We start from the raw sequence: 16994 nt of genomic DNA, 5'->3' as shown, positions 1-16994 counted from the left end.
CACAAATATTTGAGGCGGGTCGTTACCTACGCGTGTGACCTAGTCCGCGTGCTATTTCGCTCTCCGCCACGAATACGTCGTTGCAAATGTCACCCGGGAGGGCGACAAAGGCTCTTTCGCCTCTTCTCGCGCGCCGAGAACCCGGGGCTAGACCTGAGATATTAACGCTGGAGAAATTTGATCGACTAATCCTCCGACATACGAACGAACGAACGAACGAACGAACGAACGAACGAACGAACGAACGAACGAACGAACGAACGAACGAACGAGCAAGTGCAACAGATGCGGAAGAGGTACTTGTGGTACCCGGGGATTTTCACGGGAGTGTGGAATGAAATTGAACACATCGGCTGTAGTCTCTCTTGTTGCTTTATTTCTACAAATTAGCGTACATCGCACTTATAAATTACGGCTCAGTGCTCGCTTTTGAACGTGCAGGACTACGCCGAGACGTTAGTCTGATGCTCTATCGATCCTCGTAGTGTGATGAATAAATATCTAAGTACAAAAGCGCAGCGCTCTCTCCCCCTCTCCCTCCCTCCCTCTCTCTCTCTCTCTCTCTCTTTCTCTCTTTCCCCCTCTCTATCGACATAGCAACTATCAAGTGTTAATAATGTATAATATAAAACGCGATCTACGTGTTTTAACATAGGGCTACCTGTAAGCTCGTGTACATTACCGAACGCTCGATGTCAGGCTGATCCTCGATACACCGATTGTCCCCGACGCGTCGGTCGATCCGATCCAGGCAAGATCCTCGTAAACGAAAGACGGTTTCTCGACGAGTTTCGACAATTTCAAGCGTCACGTGTCGTCGGTCTCTTTCTTCGCGTCAAAAGCTCCCTCGGAGGCGCGATCGTCGCCGGGATTTCAACGACGCAACGTCCGCGAGTCCCGAAATACTTGGAGACCGTACAACGCGCGAATCGCCTGGCACATTTGTTGCCACCCTCGATCGTGTTTCAGCGGTTTATTTGAACGAGACGTGAGCGTGAGCGCTCACGAGCGCAGCGAGCCGACCGATCGACGGTTTAAAGCGTCCGCGCGCCTCAACGTCTCGCACGCGTCTCGCACGTACATATATATATATATATATATATATGTATTATTATTATTACGTGTGGAACGCGCCGGGGCACCGTGTATATCGAGCGGCGTGTTTGTTTGGCCTGAAATTCTGCGCTTTGGAATGGCCGGCTGTCATGGAATGATGTCATGGTGAGTAGCGGCGGCCGCGCCTCGTCCACATAGTAGAGACCCTCAGACCGGAGAATGGCCAATCCGTCGTTCCGTCAGTCGAGTGAAATTTCCATAAGATATTTCTTTCTTAAATTGAAGGCGACCAAACGTTCGACGAGACGACGTGACGTCCGAGTGACGTCTCGATCAACACGGCCAACTCTTTGCACCGATCCGCCGCTTGTTAATGAAGAACGCGCGGCGAGGATTTTAATGCCTTGTTGGAATCGTCGTGATTCAAGCGATGATCCGCGCGCGGAAGAACAGTCTGATACTTTATTAGTCGTGAAACGAAATTCTCCACACTGGGCTCTGCGAGACTCTGGCCTCGAGGATCTCTGCTAGAACCGATCCGCTCGGACCAGCGCGCCGCCGACCTTTCGCTTTCCTCGCTCGAGTCGGACGAGGAAAGACACTTGCGACGAGGGAATTTGGTTTATGTTTCCGGGATATATTCACGATAATACATAAACGCTACATTATGCTCTCTGCGCTCTCGTCGCTCTGAAAAATGCGCGATTCGACGCGACAAACTCCTTCTTATTTGGCCTCTTTCGATCACCCTTAAGAAGACGGTCCACGAGAGCCCGCGTGGCCAATCGTCGCGGTACTCGCAATCAGAGTTAGCGCAGTTAGAGCGATAAGATTCTAGCTTTGGTCGCAAATTTCCGGAGGAAACGACTCTGACCACTGCAAAGTGGTCACATTTATACCGGTAAGCTCGATCTCTCCCTAACTGCCGGTTGTTGCCAACTATTCGCTTAGTTAACTGATAGTCAAAGTCAGTTAACTTACCAAGAGGTTGGAACAACCGGCCCTGAGTCTCTTTCTCGTCCCCCCCCCCCCTCGCCCTTCTATCTATCCTCCTTTCGATTCACTTCCCAAATCGCCGCGGGACATTGGAGATGACGCTGGATTTGGATTTTTAGCGAATTTGGTATTCGTTCCCTGGTCTCGGATGTTGAAATCCGCGCTCCGCGGACGAAATAACGAGCCTGTCTCGCGTCGGTCTACATGTAATTCGGCCACGTCTCGATGCCGGGCACGTAGCGGTGATACTGCGCGTAGGGTGTGGACACGTGCGAATGTGCCATCTGCGTGGTCGCGTGCGAGTGGTGCGCGTTATGAGCGGCGGATATATACTGGACCGGTGGAAGAGGGGGCTGCAGTTCGTGGTACCTCACCATCTCCTGCGTCCTGTCGTCCCAGGACACCTCCGCTACCGCCTGTTCCGAGCAATGGCGCTTCATCGGTCTCTCCATCTCCACCTCCTCGTATCTGCAAACGGACCCGGAAAGTAGCCCGGGGTCTCGTAAATCGCGAAAGAGGAACGCAAGCGTTGAAGCGGACCGCCGGCATTTGCATTTACGGGGAATACGCGCTTTTCTCTCGTAGCGCAGTCTCTCTCGCGAAATGATTCTTTCCGGATTATATTGGGTTGGCAACTAAGTGATCGCGGATTTTGTCGACAGATGGATTTTACACTTTCTTTTGTTTCGTTAACGTGTTCAAAGTACCTAACCTATATTTTTTTCTTATTGTTTGGACTTCTACCTTTCATTTAGTACAAAAATTATATCGATTAGTTCTTTAGTTTTGTTTTTATCCCAATTTAAAAATGAAAGAGCAAGACGTGCACCTGAGACATATTTTATTGTATTATTTCCGAAAAGGCAAGAACGCATCGCAAGCACACAAGAAGTTATGTGCCGTATATGGGAGTGAAGCCTTGAAAGAAAGGCAGTGTCAAAATTGGTTTGCCAGATTTCGTTCTGGTGATTTTTCATTGAAAAATGCTCAACGATCTGGCCGTCCAGTTGAAGTCGATGAGACCCATATCAAGGCCATTATCGATTCAGATCGTCATAGCACAACACGTGATATTGCAGAGAAGCTCAATGTATCGCATACATGCATTGAAAAAAATTTTAAAAAGCAAATTTAAAATTTTGAATTTTCATTCTTATTTAAAATCCGCAATCACTTAGTTGCCAACCCAATACGACGCGTCTGTGCCGCGCTTGTGCTTGCGCTGTTTCTCTCGCCTCGAGCGTTTGCGAAACGACACAAAACGGAGTCTCACCTGTTGAGTAACCATTGCGACGCGGTGGTGACCTGCACGGGCGGGTACTGGTGTATCGGCGCGGTCTGCGGCGGTAGGTACTGGTCGAGTTCGTTGCTCTCGACCTCGCACTCCTGAAAATTCACCGGTATATTCAGACCGAGGCCGCCGCCCAAGCTGCCGAGACCGTTTTCCTCGCCGGGCAGGCCGTCGCCGACCTCGATGTATCGAAGATCGACGGCCGGCTGCTGGTGCGGTGATTCGCTCGATGGCGTGCTCACCAAATCCTGATAGTACACGCTGTTGTTCTGCTGAAGCTGATTGTTCTGCGCATCAAGCATTTTCATGTCGCGTGACGTCGGCAATTGGCCGGTAATGAGAGAGTAAGCGGGGGGGGGGTAGGGAGGGGACGTCTTATCCGTCGCGCATGAAAGGGTTATTACCTTGGACCGATCAAGCTAATTATCGACCGTATAACCGATAAAGAGAGGACGCTTCATATCGCTCATCTTGTAGTCTCTACCGCTCTTCCGCGCATATTCGAACACACGTGATACCTGATTGACGTAGTGTTGCCCTCTCGGGGTTGTAGGTGGCGTCGGTGGTGAGAGACCCTGACTGGGGGTCGTAGGTGGCGAGGAGCTCACGCCGCTCTGCGGCGAATTAGGCCCTTGCGCGCCCCTGGGACTCATGTCCTCCTGCTTCAAGGATCTCGACACGCTGAACGTCACGTTGCTCTGATTTCGCGAGGGTGAGCTCTCCCGACCGGAAGGCCCGTTCTGTTTCCGGCGGCGGGGTTGATACTTGTAATCGGGATGCTCGCGTTTGTGGATCACGCGCAGGCGGTCGGCCTCCTCGATGAAGGGCTTCTTGTCGTTGTCGGAAAGGAGCCTGCAACCGGCCGCGTAATCAAAATTGTTAATTACTACCTGCGCACCGAACGCGGACGTTACATTGGGTGGATCCAACCAGGGGAATTGTTTCTCGCGACGTCCAGCCGTGAAAAATCGACGTCTCTCTTATGAGATTTATCAGGAAATGGGAGACTCCGAGCAGAGGAGAACGCACGAAACTCTTTTTTGCGGCGGTCCATCGAGATCGACTACCTCTCTCGATCGAGCTGCGCTCGCAGGTGCGCGAGAAGGGAACGTGAACCTGCCGCGACTCATTAGGTCGACTCGCAGGCCCCACTTGAAACTCGAGGCGTCACTCTCGAGAGGGAACACGTTTTCACGGCTTCGTGTCCCGATAAATCCGTAGGGCAATTTTCACGTAGTCGTAAAATCTGTCGTCGTGCCAACGTGATTCACGTTTCTCTCGCGTGCACGCATACTTGTGGACGTGCGCGCGCCCGTAGCGCGCACTCGGCCTCTCTCGCTGCTCGGCATCAGAAGAGGCTCGAACGAGAGAGCTCGAGCCGTTTCCATCGGCGTCTGATACTCTCGAGGACCCGAAATGGGAGTCGTCTGGTTAGTGTTTCTGGACGCGCTAAGTCCCGCCGTGCCGACTCGGCTCGGCTCGGCTCGGCTCGACGTGCGACTCGCGGTGCGTTATGGTCCTTAATGCTCTGTGTTTATATTCCCACTGGGCTCGTAAAGCCCGCTGCCGCGATAAGGTTTTCCGGTGTAACAGCGCGTCCGAGAGATCTCGAGGATTTCCGTCATATTACGCCGCCGATGATTTATATCGTCCACCGCGACATTCACATTCCTCGCCCTTACAGGCGTGTCGTTAATTTTTTTATTAATTTTTTTCTTTTTCCTCAAGAGGACCTGTGGGTCTCTCTTATCTTTCAGTTACCGATATTGCTCTTCGACCGCGTAACGCAGCCGATTGATATCACTCTTGCGTGAAACTTGCAAGAGGAACATTCTTGTCACGCTTCTAGAACCCTTTGAAGAAGTCCCTGATCCGTCACCCGGAGTATTCGCAAACTCGGCATTTAAATCCCACGACACGGAGCACTAAGCTCTCGAACTGCGTTTGTGACGCACGTTGAAGACGCGTATCTCGAGCTTAACCGACCACGTTTTGCCCCTGACAGAAAGAGAAAGAGGGAGCGACGGGCAAAGGGAGTGAAAGAGAGATGAAAAGAGAAAACCCATCTGGTCAATGGACTCTGGCTATGAGCTTTTTTCCGCCGGTGGGTGCCGACGATAGCGAGAGAGAGAGAGAGAGAGAGAGAGAGAGAGAGAGAGAGAGAGAGAGAGAGCGCCGTCGCAGCCTCCCTTTTTCCTCGCCAGATGCAACGCAGGGTCGGCCAATTTAGGTCTGCCTGTTGCTGCATCTACGAGGTTACTCGCACATATCAAATTTTGTCTCGTAGGGGGTCCACAAAGTAGAAACGACATTTACACTGTCGAAGATCGCGCGACTTGATCGCGGTGTTGCGATTGATCACCATCACGCCTGTCACCTGTCAGCAACATCCAGCAGCGCGTCGAGAAAGCATCGTTTTCACTTTCTTCCGAGGCGTTTCTAAAATTCCGAATCAGACTGCGATCGTGGCAGCGATTAATGGCGCATTCAGCACAATATGTGCGTGTTCCGAAGTATCTCAACAACTTTTGCAACGCTCCGATCCCCGATGACACGGCGACGATGTGTTCATCTGCGCTCGAAGTCGACAGCGCGCTACCGCGTTCCTCGGAAAGGCCAGTCATAGGAAAGCCGGTCGCGCGGAGAAATCATTTCTTCCGGGAGATAAGGCGGATTTACCTGTTCTCGTCACGCGCTATTTGCGAGGAGGTCCGAGGAGCGGAAGGGCAGGTTCGGAACAATTCACCTGACGAGCACAAGGCGCTTATTGTGATCCCCGGGGGCCCTTTATCTATCCGGCAGGAACCGGCCGGCAGCTGCGAGCACGCGCCAAGGATGAACCGGAGGATATCTGTTTTCTTTTTGTCGACAAACAGCGTTTGGTATCCGCCGAATGGCGATGCGTTCCGAGACGATGTAGAGAACGAGGAGGGGAGGACAGAAGGAGAGAGAGAGAGAGAGAGAGAGAGAGAGAGAGAGAGAGAGAGAGAGAGAGAGAGAGAGAGAGAGAGAGAGAGAGAGAGAGAGAGCGAGAAAAAGATTTATTTCCAGGGGTTACACACCTGGCCTCTTATCGGGATTGACGTGAGACAAGTCGGCGTCAGAGTCCTCTCGTAAGGATTCGCGACGAGTCGCGACGACGGCCAACGACGGTATAAATAAGCGAACTTAAGCGACTCTGTGTTTGCTTAATTTTGCATTTTATTGCAGTTATTCCTCGCTGTCCCCCGTCATTGGAACTTCTTCTACCTTCCGTTCTTTTCGTCTCAGCCTTAAGTTTCTCGTCGGAAGAACACCACGGAGATAATCACGATTTATCTATAAAAACGTTTGCTTTGTATCCACTTGTCGCTTCACCGTAAACCATCTCGATCGGCACGAGTCCTCGTAATCACCACCGGTGAACTTGGCGTCTTATCAGGCTGATCAGGTTCGCGAAGCGAGTTCATCCATGTAGCAATCGCCCTAGTACTGTGTTCATTACCGAAGATGACTGTATCGTTTGTGCCTCCGATCAAGGTAGATCGAAACGTCGAAGCGGCGGCACAGACATCTCGATCGCTGCCGATTAATCGTGCAAATACGATTCTTTGCGCGCGCGATCGTAGACTCGAGTACGATTTGACTAGTTGATTCGCGAGTACGCGAAGAGCCTTGGCGAGCGCACTGACGAAATCTATCTGCCGCGCTCGGAGCAGAAAGTGTTAAGTGGCATTAGGTCCATACCAAAAGGTGCTAAATAATTACTTCTTAAGAGCCGAAACGCGCAGGTCAACGAATCCTGTCTCAAGGCCGCGACTGCCCTTTCTCCCGATTTAATAAACAACCGTGATTACGCTCGCTCGCGAGTTATTAGCGATTGTTCGTCCTCCGACGAATCAATTACCACACACATTTATTAATCGTCAATTCGCTGAGCAACCAAGCGAGAACTTTTGTCCATACGAGTCTCTCCAGAAAAGAATGGGATATCGAAATCGAGAGGACACGTGTGTGTGTGTGTGTGTGTGTGTGTGTGTGTGGTTGACAGTTTGACTAATGTTTTACATGACACTTGTGGTTGCTCCATGTCCAGACCAATTGAGTGTCTGCACCCTAACGTCCGACATTTTCTTGCATCTGGATGCGTTTATCATTAACTGAAAATTAACTCAGTCAGTGCGATAGAATTTTGTTTAGCGTGCCCACGAGAAATAATTATATAATAATTATGTCTTGCGATTGGCCCTGGAATGTGTCGCTTCGTTTAATCGTTTTACTACAACGTCTAGTCACGGATGAGACGAAGTCTCTGAGAAAAATGTTGAGTGAAAGCAACAATCTATATTACAAATACTAGCCAAAGAATAAAAAACAAAGTATAAGACTCAACGACTAACGATAGAAACGATAGAAACGGAAAACTCGAGCAAAATATTTTCAGAATTTTTCTTCTTTATCCGAGATTATACGTAGACTCGAACGCGACTCGAATAAAAAACATAAATATTCGACTTGGTCGACTCGCGATAATAATGAATTATTAGTCCGCTAATAATCTCCGTTACACCTCCGTTCAAAGGAATCGACCATCGGGGGGCTTTCGGTTTTACTAAGCAGTTTTATCATTTTATTTTTTCGACGAAAGCTCCGCCGTGACAATCGTACGGATATCGATTGTCGATCTTTAACGTGCGATCGCGATCGCGATCGCGATCGGCTCGGTATTATTAAATGATTCGCGACGGGGTTCCTTGTCGGCACGTCCTCTGATGATCGTTTATATGGCCCACTGGGGCACCTCGTTAGTCCCAACCAGGAAGCGGAATCGTCCACGAGTCATTCCGAGGCCTGCGTATACAGGATGTATCAAAAGCCGCGTGCTTTCTGTTAAAACCGAGTCATGTCATGGGATACCGGCGCGTTTCAACCGATAAAATTCACCGATAAAATCGTGTCACGAAGGCCACCGAGACGTTAAAATAAATAAGATAAATGTTTGTTCGATTAAATCTGCGAATTTAATTGAACACGACTCGACGAGAGCGATTGAATTAAAAAAGAAAAAAGAAAAGAAACAAAATTAGAGAGAGACTTTGCAGGATACACGTGGGAAATGGCTTCGGTAGGAAATTACGACGACGTGAGGAACGCCGAGAGAAATTGTAGCTGGTTATAAAAGAGTGCCGACGTCACGCAACTTGCGCTCCCCGTTACACATACGACGGTCCGAGAGAGTTGACGGGTCTCGAGAGAAGCAGGAACACTTGTACCACGTGCAGCTTAAGCGCCACGTGGTACGAGCGTGTTTAATGTACGTGCCGCTGCCTCCACGAGTGAAGTAAAAGAGCTAGGAGTTTTCGCGAATTTGCGCGTAAAAATAGAACGGATCGCGCAGGAACAAGTGGTCGCGAGAATTGGAACGCGCGGCGGCGATGGCGGCGACGGCGGCGGGGAGCTCAGCCGGAGCTTCTCGCGCGGCCTTCGTCAGCCGCTCGTTACACTCGACCAACGCTGCGGCTCTCTCAAGGTTCTGCCCATCTTTTCTCAATCGCGAGGACCATTCGGCGAGTTTTCTCTTGGTTTCGATCAATCGCCAGCACGCGTAATCGCCAGCGAGAGCGCTCCCGACTAAAATTGCACCCTCTCTCGTCCCGCCGCGCGCGACGTCCCAGCGTGCGCGAGCTCAAGCGACGCCGCAGGATCGCCGATAAGCGCACAGGTGGCGTCGAATCAGCGGCAGCTGAGACGATCAACGGATTTTTTAGCGACTCGTACGATCCGATTTCCTCCGAATGCGGCGAGCGCGCAGCGAGATCAGCGAGCGCGATTCTTTCACATGGCTGGTCGCCGCCTGGCGGCGAGCTCGGCTGCGTCTGTGAGAATCGGGCTTATCAGATCGAGAGCGCAGAGGCATCCGATTGAAGACACGTGGTGCCGATTAATTTTATCGGAACAGTGTCTTTCCGCTGGCCGGGGCCCGTTGCCGGCCGAACGTTACCCGCCGGCTGAACGCGCGTACGACACCGAGTCTTTTTATCGCGGTTTCTTCGATTGCGGACAGGGTAAACGCAAACGCGACAAAAAAATGTAGAATTTCGAGTCGACGTCGAATTTTAACGCGTCGCGCTAATGAGACACGATACAACGGAGAAAAACACTCGTCGACTCGCATAATCGACTACTGTTGACTCTTTTCTTTTTTTTTTTTTTTTTTACCGTTTCTTCAATTGCCGACGCGACAAAGGAAAGAGACTATGGTACTTGCCGCCACAGTTTGCCCAGCGTCTTCGACAGCTCGGCGTTGTGCAGCTGGGGATATTGATCGGCCAGTTTTCGCCTCGCAGCTTGGGCCCACACCATAAACGCGTTCATGGGCCTCTTCACGTGGGCCGCTCTTTTGTCGCCGGAACCCCTGCAATTCGAAGACATTATCTTCATTGGAAACGATATCTCTCTACACATTCACGCGAACGTGATTGCGCGCGGCCGGCACGAAATGTTCGATGCACTTTCCGACGAGGAGCAGCATGTGTGATTTATCGTCGACGACGGGATTACGAGATCACCCGGTAAGAATAAAAGCGGATTTTGACAGAGGGATGAGCTCTCTCTCTCTCTCTCTCTCTCTTCCCCTCCCTCTTTCTGTCTCTGTCTCTCCCATCGACTATTTCGACGACGGATAATCTGGTGACTTGCAGAAGAAAATAACCAGAGGCGACGGCACGTATATATACATATATACATGCGCGCGCGCGCGAGCGCGCGCACACACACACACACACACACACATGCACATATACGTATACATCCGTATCGGGTCTCGCCGCGACTACCCCCGTAGGTCATCCTGGCGAGCGCGCGGAGCGTTTAAAACCGGCCTTAAAATAACACCGTGGCTGCCGACGTGTGACGGGTAGGAATGGACGTATCCCTTTCTTTCCGAGAAGATGACTTCATAAAACTTTTGCCCCGTCCAGCCCGGGGATCGACGTGACTGACGTGATTGCCACGCCAGCGATCCGCCCTCCCTGTTTTTCTTTTTACCCTTAATCGAGGATTCTTTAAGGACTCTGCGTCGGCCGAGCGCCGGCACATACGGCACGCGAGATTATTGTTGTTCATCGAAAACTCTCTCTGACGGATACAGAGAGAATGAAGGAGAGAGACAGACAGAGAGAGAGAGAGAGAGAGAGAGAGAGAGAGAGGGAGGGAGAGAGAGAGAGAGAGAGAGAGAGGGGGAGAGAGAGAGAGAGAGAGAGAGAGAGAGAGAGAGAGAGAGTGTCCGCTTATTGCGCCTGTCCCGCGCGCAGGAGGCGAGACCGGAAGCCGAGGATATAACACGGCAGCAGCTTGTAACAGGATCTATGAAGGCTCGATCGCGCGGGGCGCCGAGATTACACGGGGATAAGCGTGGCGAACGCGCGTGTAACGCGGGTGAAAAGGAGCTCCGCGCTCGCGCGCGCGCGCGCGCGTCTCAAGGATTCGAAAGCGGTCCCGTATATTTCGGCCTCTTTGAAATGAGAGGGGCGTTAAATCCGTGTGTAAACCCGCGGAGCCGTTGGTAATTAGCGTGGGCCCACTAACGAGGGTTTTCACGGCGCTCCTCCGTGGCACCACACGACGCGTCACGACGCGCGCCTCGCTTTACCTCAATACAGGCAAAAAACTCGTCTCACGCGTGCGTCTCACACGTTCGCGATGTGTGGACGTGGTGTTCGGTGTGTAAAGTGCAACGGCGACGCGTTGGCCAACGGCGAGACACATCGACAGGGAGAAGTTTCGGCCCGATCGCGCAAAACTGACAGACTGGCCGATATACAGCGCGATCTAGCGCTCTATCATTAATTTAATACGATAATTAATTTAATACGACACGATGTCACGCTACCGATCGTTCTTCTACGAATATATCTGCGGAAAAAGAAGTCACTTCCCACGGAGTAACACGGAATAACCCGCGCGGTTTGCTTTATTTCTTACGCTCGGCATCTCGCTCATTTCTTCATTGTTCAATCCTACTTATCGCTGACGAATTAAAACAGTCGAATTGGCGACAGTCGGGGCGATTAAGCAGATAGGCAATATTCTGTTTCTCTCTCACGAGGGGATCCATGGGAATTAAAGAGCGCTCGATTTTATCGGCTCCTATCGCCAGGAATAAACACCGCACCCTGCAGCCACCCCGAGATAACCCCGTAATTGAGGGTTAGCGATAAGCGCGTAACGATACGCTTCGTGATTTCCGTCGCTCTCTTTTTCTCCCCCCCTCTCTCTCTCTCTCTCTCTCTCTTCTCTATCATCTAGCCGCGCACATACCTAGTACAATCATCACTCCGCGTCGTTTCGTTCGACTTTTCCGACGTCTTATCGACGATCGCGCGGCTTCTTCCGGAAATTCTTTCTACGCATCCATTAACGTCGCAGCCGCGCGATGAAATAATTGTCAATCACTGATCTCTCTCATAGGCCGAATGAATAGATGAACGCGAATAAGCACGACGATAAAGTACGGTCGAATCGCGTCTACTAATTTATGTATTCCCGAATACGAATCGTCCTCCGACTCGCATGAATTTCGTGTAACGTAACAACGTTTATCGATAGATCGTAAGCACTTGGACAAGAATTTCGACTTCTCTTCAACCTCACGATCTTAATCTCCCAATGAAAATTTGCATTCTCTTCGGTAGAAGAGCGGGAAGAAATATTTCGCTAACACAATAAGAAATATTCGCTCGTCGCGGGCTATTAAATAAGAAATATGAAATCACAACGCCGACACCCATCACGTAGCTTCAGGGCGTCGTTGCACAATTTTCCGCGAATCGAGGTCACGCTCGATTTTATCAAGTTCACCGCGATCTAATGATTTTTTTCACAGCGGAGCGTCGTGACGCATCCGCGAGGAGTTGTCCTACGTGCGATCGCTTCTTTCCGCGATTATCGCGGAAAGAGGCTGGGTTTTTTTCCTTCCTTCCCGACTGTGTGTGTGTGTGTGTGTGTGTGTGTGTGTTATCGGCTATTTTAAGGTCGTCTCGCTTCCCACGATCCACGGATCGAGCAACACGAGACGGTCGAGCGTAACGCGGCGATCGGGCATTAATTAGCCAATTTGCGTTAATTGGCGACCGAGGACATTTTTCCGCGAGGCGCGTTTCCCAGGCCGAGGAAACGAGTGCGTCATAATTGAGTTAGCGTTACGTATTTTTAAGACTGCGCCACGCTTCCTCGCCCTCTTCTTCCCTCCGCCGTCGACTCTTCGCGTCGCGTCCCTCTTTCTTCCCTCCCTCCTCTCTCCCTCCTTTCTGCCGCGCCTTTTTTCTCTTTTCTTTTTTGTTTTTTCCTCTTTTTCTTCGACACATACAGTCGCAGCCGCGGTGTTAAACCTGCGAAACTTAAGTTCGCAGTCACATGAGCGCACGTGAGATACGTGTGTGTTAACGCGCATCACTGATTACCGAAAACACTGATCGCGAAAACACCGACGTTCGAGAATTGAACAAATCACAAAAAGAAATATCAATTCCAAAGTATCTTTCTTTCGGACCAGTTCAGTCGGAGCAATTTCGGAATGAATAAGCGTGATTTATTTAGACTACTTTTTATTCATCGTACAAGATGGTGACTTTTACGTTAACATCGGTCGCATCGGATGTCTCGTCGATTTATTCACATTTCTCGTGATGGAGAATTTCCCTCTTTCCGCTATCTCCCTTTCCTCAATTACACGAAGTAAACCAAATACGTCGAGAGATCGTCGAGCGGCGGAGCGAGATGGCCGAAATTTCGCGACAAAATCTGCCCGAGGACATGAGCGATTCAAGTCGAAGAAGAAGCTGCATTCTCCTCGAACAGAATACTTACTTGGTGGCGACGGGTACCAGGGTCCAGTCGTAACCCTGGAGGACCTTAGCGACGGCTGCGCTGATACCCTCGCCGCCATTGGCGGTCCCCGCCGCGGCGGCCGTTCCCGACGCTTTCCCGCTGCCATTGACGTTATTGTTGTTGTTATTGTTGTTGTTGTTGTTGTTGTTGTTGTTATTATTGTTGTTACTGTTTCCGCCCACGGGCGAGATCGACGCGCCAGAGCTCTCCGGCGTAACGTCGTTCATCTTCATCCCCTTCTCGCACGTCCCTCCGCGAACAAGGAGCACCGCAAGGGTCGCGCACGCGATCGATCCTGCCTGCCGATTTATCGCGCGCAGGACGCGCCGGACGCGCTCATCCCGTCTCAGCCGCGAGCGAGTAGCCGTCGACCGGCCGCTAAAGTCGTCGTCGTCGGCGGCTTTGCCTTGTCTTCACTTCATGATCGCGGCTTCATGAGCGCGTTACTTTCCACGTCCCGCGACGTTTTCCACTCGGCCGACGGCCGACGAAGAGGAGCAGCGGAACCTGGGGAGGTTCCCTCCCGTCGTCGGTCTTTACTCCCGGCTTCCCGCCCTTTCGAAAGTCCGGCAGCCAACTCCAACTTCCAACTGTCGACACTTTGGCGTCTAATTAATTTCGCTCGCGATCAGACGCGACGCGTATATTATCGCATGCCTGCTTGCGCTCGCGCTCGCGCGCGCGCAAGCGAGCGAGCGAGCGAGCGAGCGCGCGTTCCCGCGGCAACGCGAGTCTCGCTGCTATCTGCGTCGCCTCCGTCTTTTTGCTCGTCTCACCAGCTTCAATTCTTATCTCGTCGCCGTTTCTCTTTGTGTCTCGCAAAGTTCGCTCTTCTCCGCGGCGGACGAAAGCGAAGAGGCCGCGATTGCTTCACCTATCCTCTTCGCGTATCTTGGTGAATGTCACCGATGTCTTCGAGCGTGGAATATTCGAATGGGATACGATCGTTTCTTATTATCCTCCTCCTCTTATTCGGCACGCGTTCTCCTCAAAAGTACAATGTTGCATCCGCGTCAGCTGTTGTCAGCCGTGGCACGTTGTGACATTCCGACCGGTCATATCGGAGCAGAGAGGCGCGTCTTCGAGCGTCCTGGATTCTCCAGCGTTGACCTCGCTTAGCGCGTTTTTACTTCAAACGACATCGAGTCCTTCACGCGCAGGACCATCGACTTTGCGGGAGGCTGCCAGGTATCTCGTATCAGCATCGAGTGATCCTTCGCTTCCGCTGCGGATCGTCCGTCGAAACAGACTGCCGCTGATAGCTGATACCGAGGTATCGACCGTTCCCGGCTGGTCGAGGATACCGGAATTCCTCGCGGCCGGGACGATCCTTCCACAATTCACGTTTGTCACCGCGCGTTCGGTACCTGCCGAGAACACCGGTTCGCCGGAGGGTGGTTGCCGCTTGATGTGAGACCGGCAACGCGACCAGCCAACGAAAATACCATCCACAAGTCACGTTTGCAGGTTTGCAGGTAAAAGCCGGCCGACGACGATTCTCGAAGATGGAACGCGAAGCAGTCGGGAATTTGCGTTCACTTGCGGCAAAACTCGCGCCGAGGTCGAGGGTTCGTGGCTCGTTGCGCGATCGGCGCTCGAGTGAGGTGGTTGTATCGCCTCAGGGCGCAGTTTCCACCACGAGGTAGCCACGTCTTCGGCTCGATCGAGGGCGGAGCAAAGGCAGAGCTGGTAACACTTGTTGCTCCATGCAGCACGTCTCGGCAACCGGGAGGGAGACACGCCAAGTTAGTGGTGGCGGTGGAAGCGAGACGAGGAGGAGAGGCGCGAGCTCGCGCTTCGCGTATCTGGCGCGGTCGCTCGCAGACTCTGGGACTCGCGTACGAGGATCGCGGCCAAATAAGGCGGCGCACCCACCGAGTCGCTACATTTCTCGTCTCGCCTCGTATTGTACGCCTCGCCGTTGGATAAGCGAGATTGTCGCTTTTGCGACAATAATGACGATAATGACAATGGCCCCCGAAGTTGGTCTTCGGTCTGCTATCAAATGCGGCAAATCAACCGCGGCCATCAGAGCTCTGCCTGCAGTTCTGGAGAGTATTCGGAGTCCAGCGACTCCAGCGACTAATCTTGCATCGTTGCCAAGGGTGGTTTTAGCCGACGGCTACCAATTGGACGATACCGAAGGGATGATGCGGCCTGCGACCTGCGGGGTTCCGCAGGTCTTTTGGACGCTGATCAGCGACGAGAGGCTGACCACAATAATATTGCGATCTCTCCGCTTCTCCGAGAGAGATTATCCTCTCCCTCTCTCCGACACTTGGCTCTCCTGCCCCTCACCCTTCTCCCTCCCCCCTCCCTCCCAACCCCTCCCCCCTCTCCCCCCCCGAGCGTTTATATTTAGGTGCTCTCGCCGCTCTTTACCGGCAAGAGAGTTTCCATGGCTACGATATCCTGAGGATGAGGAGGACCAATCGGGTTCCCGCTTGCTCCACCTATCTCTCGCCTCGTTTCTCTCTCCTTCGAGACCGAGAGAGCCCGTCTCTCCCACGTAGCTCTTGGCCGTTCCTGCGCCCGTGGTCTCTCTTCCTCTCTATTCCTCCTACGCAGTTCCGTCCATTGGTCCGTGGGTCGGCTGCAATTATGACGTCAAGAGGAGGAGAATACGGCCGCTGCGTCAAGACCGGTTGCACCCATGCTTGCACGTTGCACTCGTCGACCGGCCTGCGCGCCGACCGGACATTAGCGCGATATCGCTCGACGAAGGTGTCGGAAGCTGCGGTATGAGAACGCGACTAGTTCGTCTCTCTCTCTCTCTCTCTCTCTCTCTCTCTCACTTGTAAGATCTGTATATTCGACGCTTAAGGTGCATCCTGTAGAGATCCTGTAGATCTTGAGTTTCTTTTTTGCTTTCGTTAAGGGTCGTTAGATTTAACGGAAAAAAAGGCATTAGGACAAATCGAACGAGTGCATTGTTGCTAAATATCTAATTATGATATCTCTGCGATAATCTTTAGCTTTAATAGGAAATCACTGTGTTTCATTGTCAGTCATTGTTAGCGAAAGCTTTTGATCACAGTAAATATATTCATTCGCATGCTTCTCGATAGCTGAAATAGAGCAAGTTTGAACACTCAAAAATACCATCACTCGTAATTGTTGGATCGAAGTTAGGTCCCGAAAAGTGCAGCTTGATTTTCAGCCTTCTTCGTCGGCCAAATGGCCACCTTTTGCGAATGCTGCCAGAGAGTCGGCGAAGAATAGATAGACGGTGATTGCTTGGTTCATGAATATGTTTCCATTACATGCAATTTGACTCGGAAAGGCGCTCGAGTTGAGTCCTTTGACTTTCTCTCTCTCCCTCTCTCTCTCTCTCTCTCTCTCTCTCTCTCTCTCTCTCTGGCTCAGCGTTTAACATGAATTTGCCGTAGGCAAATTTAATTCAATTAATTTTAATAGTAATTTTTCGTCGGTCGTTTAAACGTGCACGTCGTGTCCCTTGATCGTTCATTTAGTTTTATTACTTGTATTCGCAGAGAACACGTTGCGCGTATAAATTATGATATCTCTCGGATTAAAGGAAGAAGATAATTTTCTTTATTACTTCTCGGAACGGTATGACGAGGGTGCCTCCTTTAGATTTGTCAATTGCACGTTAAACTCCCATCTGCATACGCGAACGCGCATAAATCTTGACGTGTGCGAGAGTACGTGTGTGCTGAAGCAACTGTCTCTGGAACGCAGCGCGCGAGTCATTAATCAAGTCGGCTGTAATTAACGATTTCGTAAGCTTCAGCCGGAGCGGGAAGCCAGAGCGAATTAATTA

The 16994-nt window shown here is 51.5% G+C and overlaps 1 protein-coding gene across 2 annotated transcripts; it reads right to left on the bottom strand.

Annotated features, from left to right (window-relative positions):
* Positions 1-363: 363 nt before the first annotated feature.
* On the bottom strand, positions 364-14825 carry LOC105185947 (transcription factor SOX-9). Of its 2 annotated transcripts, none has more exons than XM_025305799.1 (5): positions 13190-14825; positions 9591-9719; positions 3862-4195; positions 3326-3630; positions 364-2520 (listed from the first exon to the last, which is right to left on the bottom strand). In XM_025305799.1, the coding sequence occupies exons 1-5, from the start codon at positions 13441-13443 to the stop codon at positions 2253-2255; spliced, it is 1290 nt and encodes a 429-aa protein (XP_025161584.1). In that variant the 5' UTR covers positions 13444-14825; the 3' UTR covers positions 364-2252. The 2 variants fall into 2 exon arrangements, with proteins under 2 accessions (XP_025161584.1, XP_019698247.2); XM_019842688.2 differs by having other exon boundaries at positions 9591-9737; positions 13190-14824.
* Positions 14826-16994: the final 2169 nt, after the last annotated feature.

The sequence above is a fragment of the Harpegnathos saltator genome, unplaced genomic scaffold, assembly GCF_003227715.2.
Source record: "Harpegnathos saltator strain DR-91 unplaced genomic scaffold, Hsal_v8.6 scaffold714, whole genome shotgun sequence".
In the NCBI taxonomy this organism is placed as follows: Eukaryota; Metazoa; Arthropoda; class Insecta; order Hymenoptera; family Formicidae; genus Harpegnathos; species Harpegnathos saltator.
This window is presented reverse-complemented; position numbering and strand designations above follow the sequence as displayed.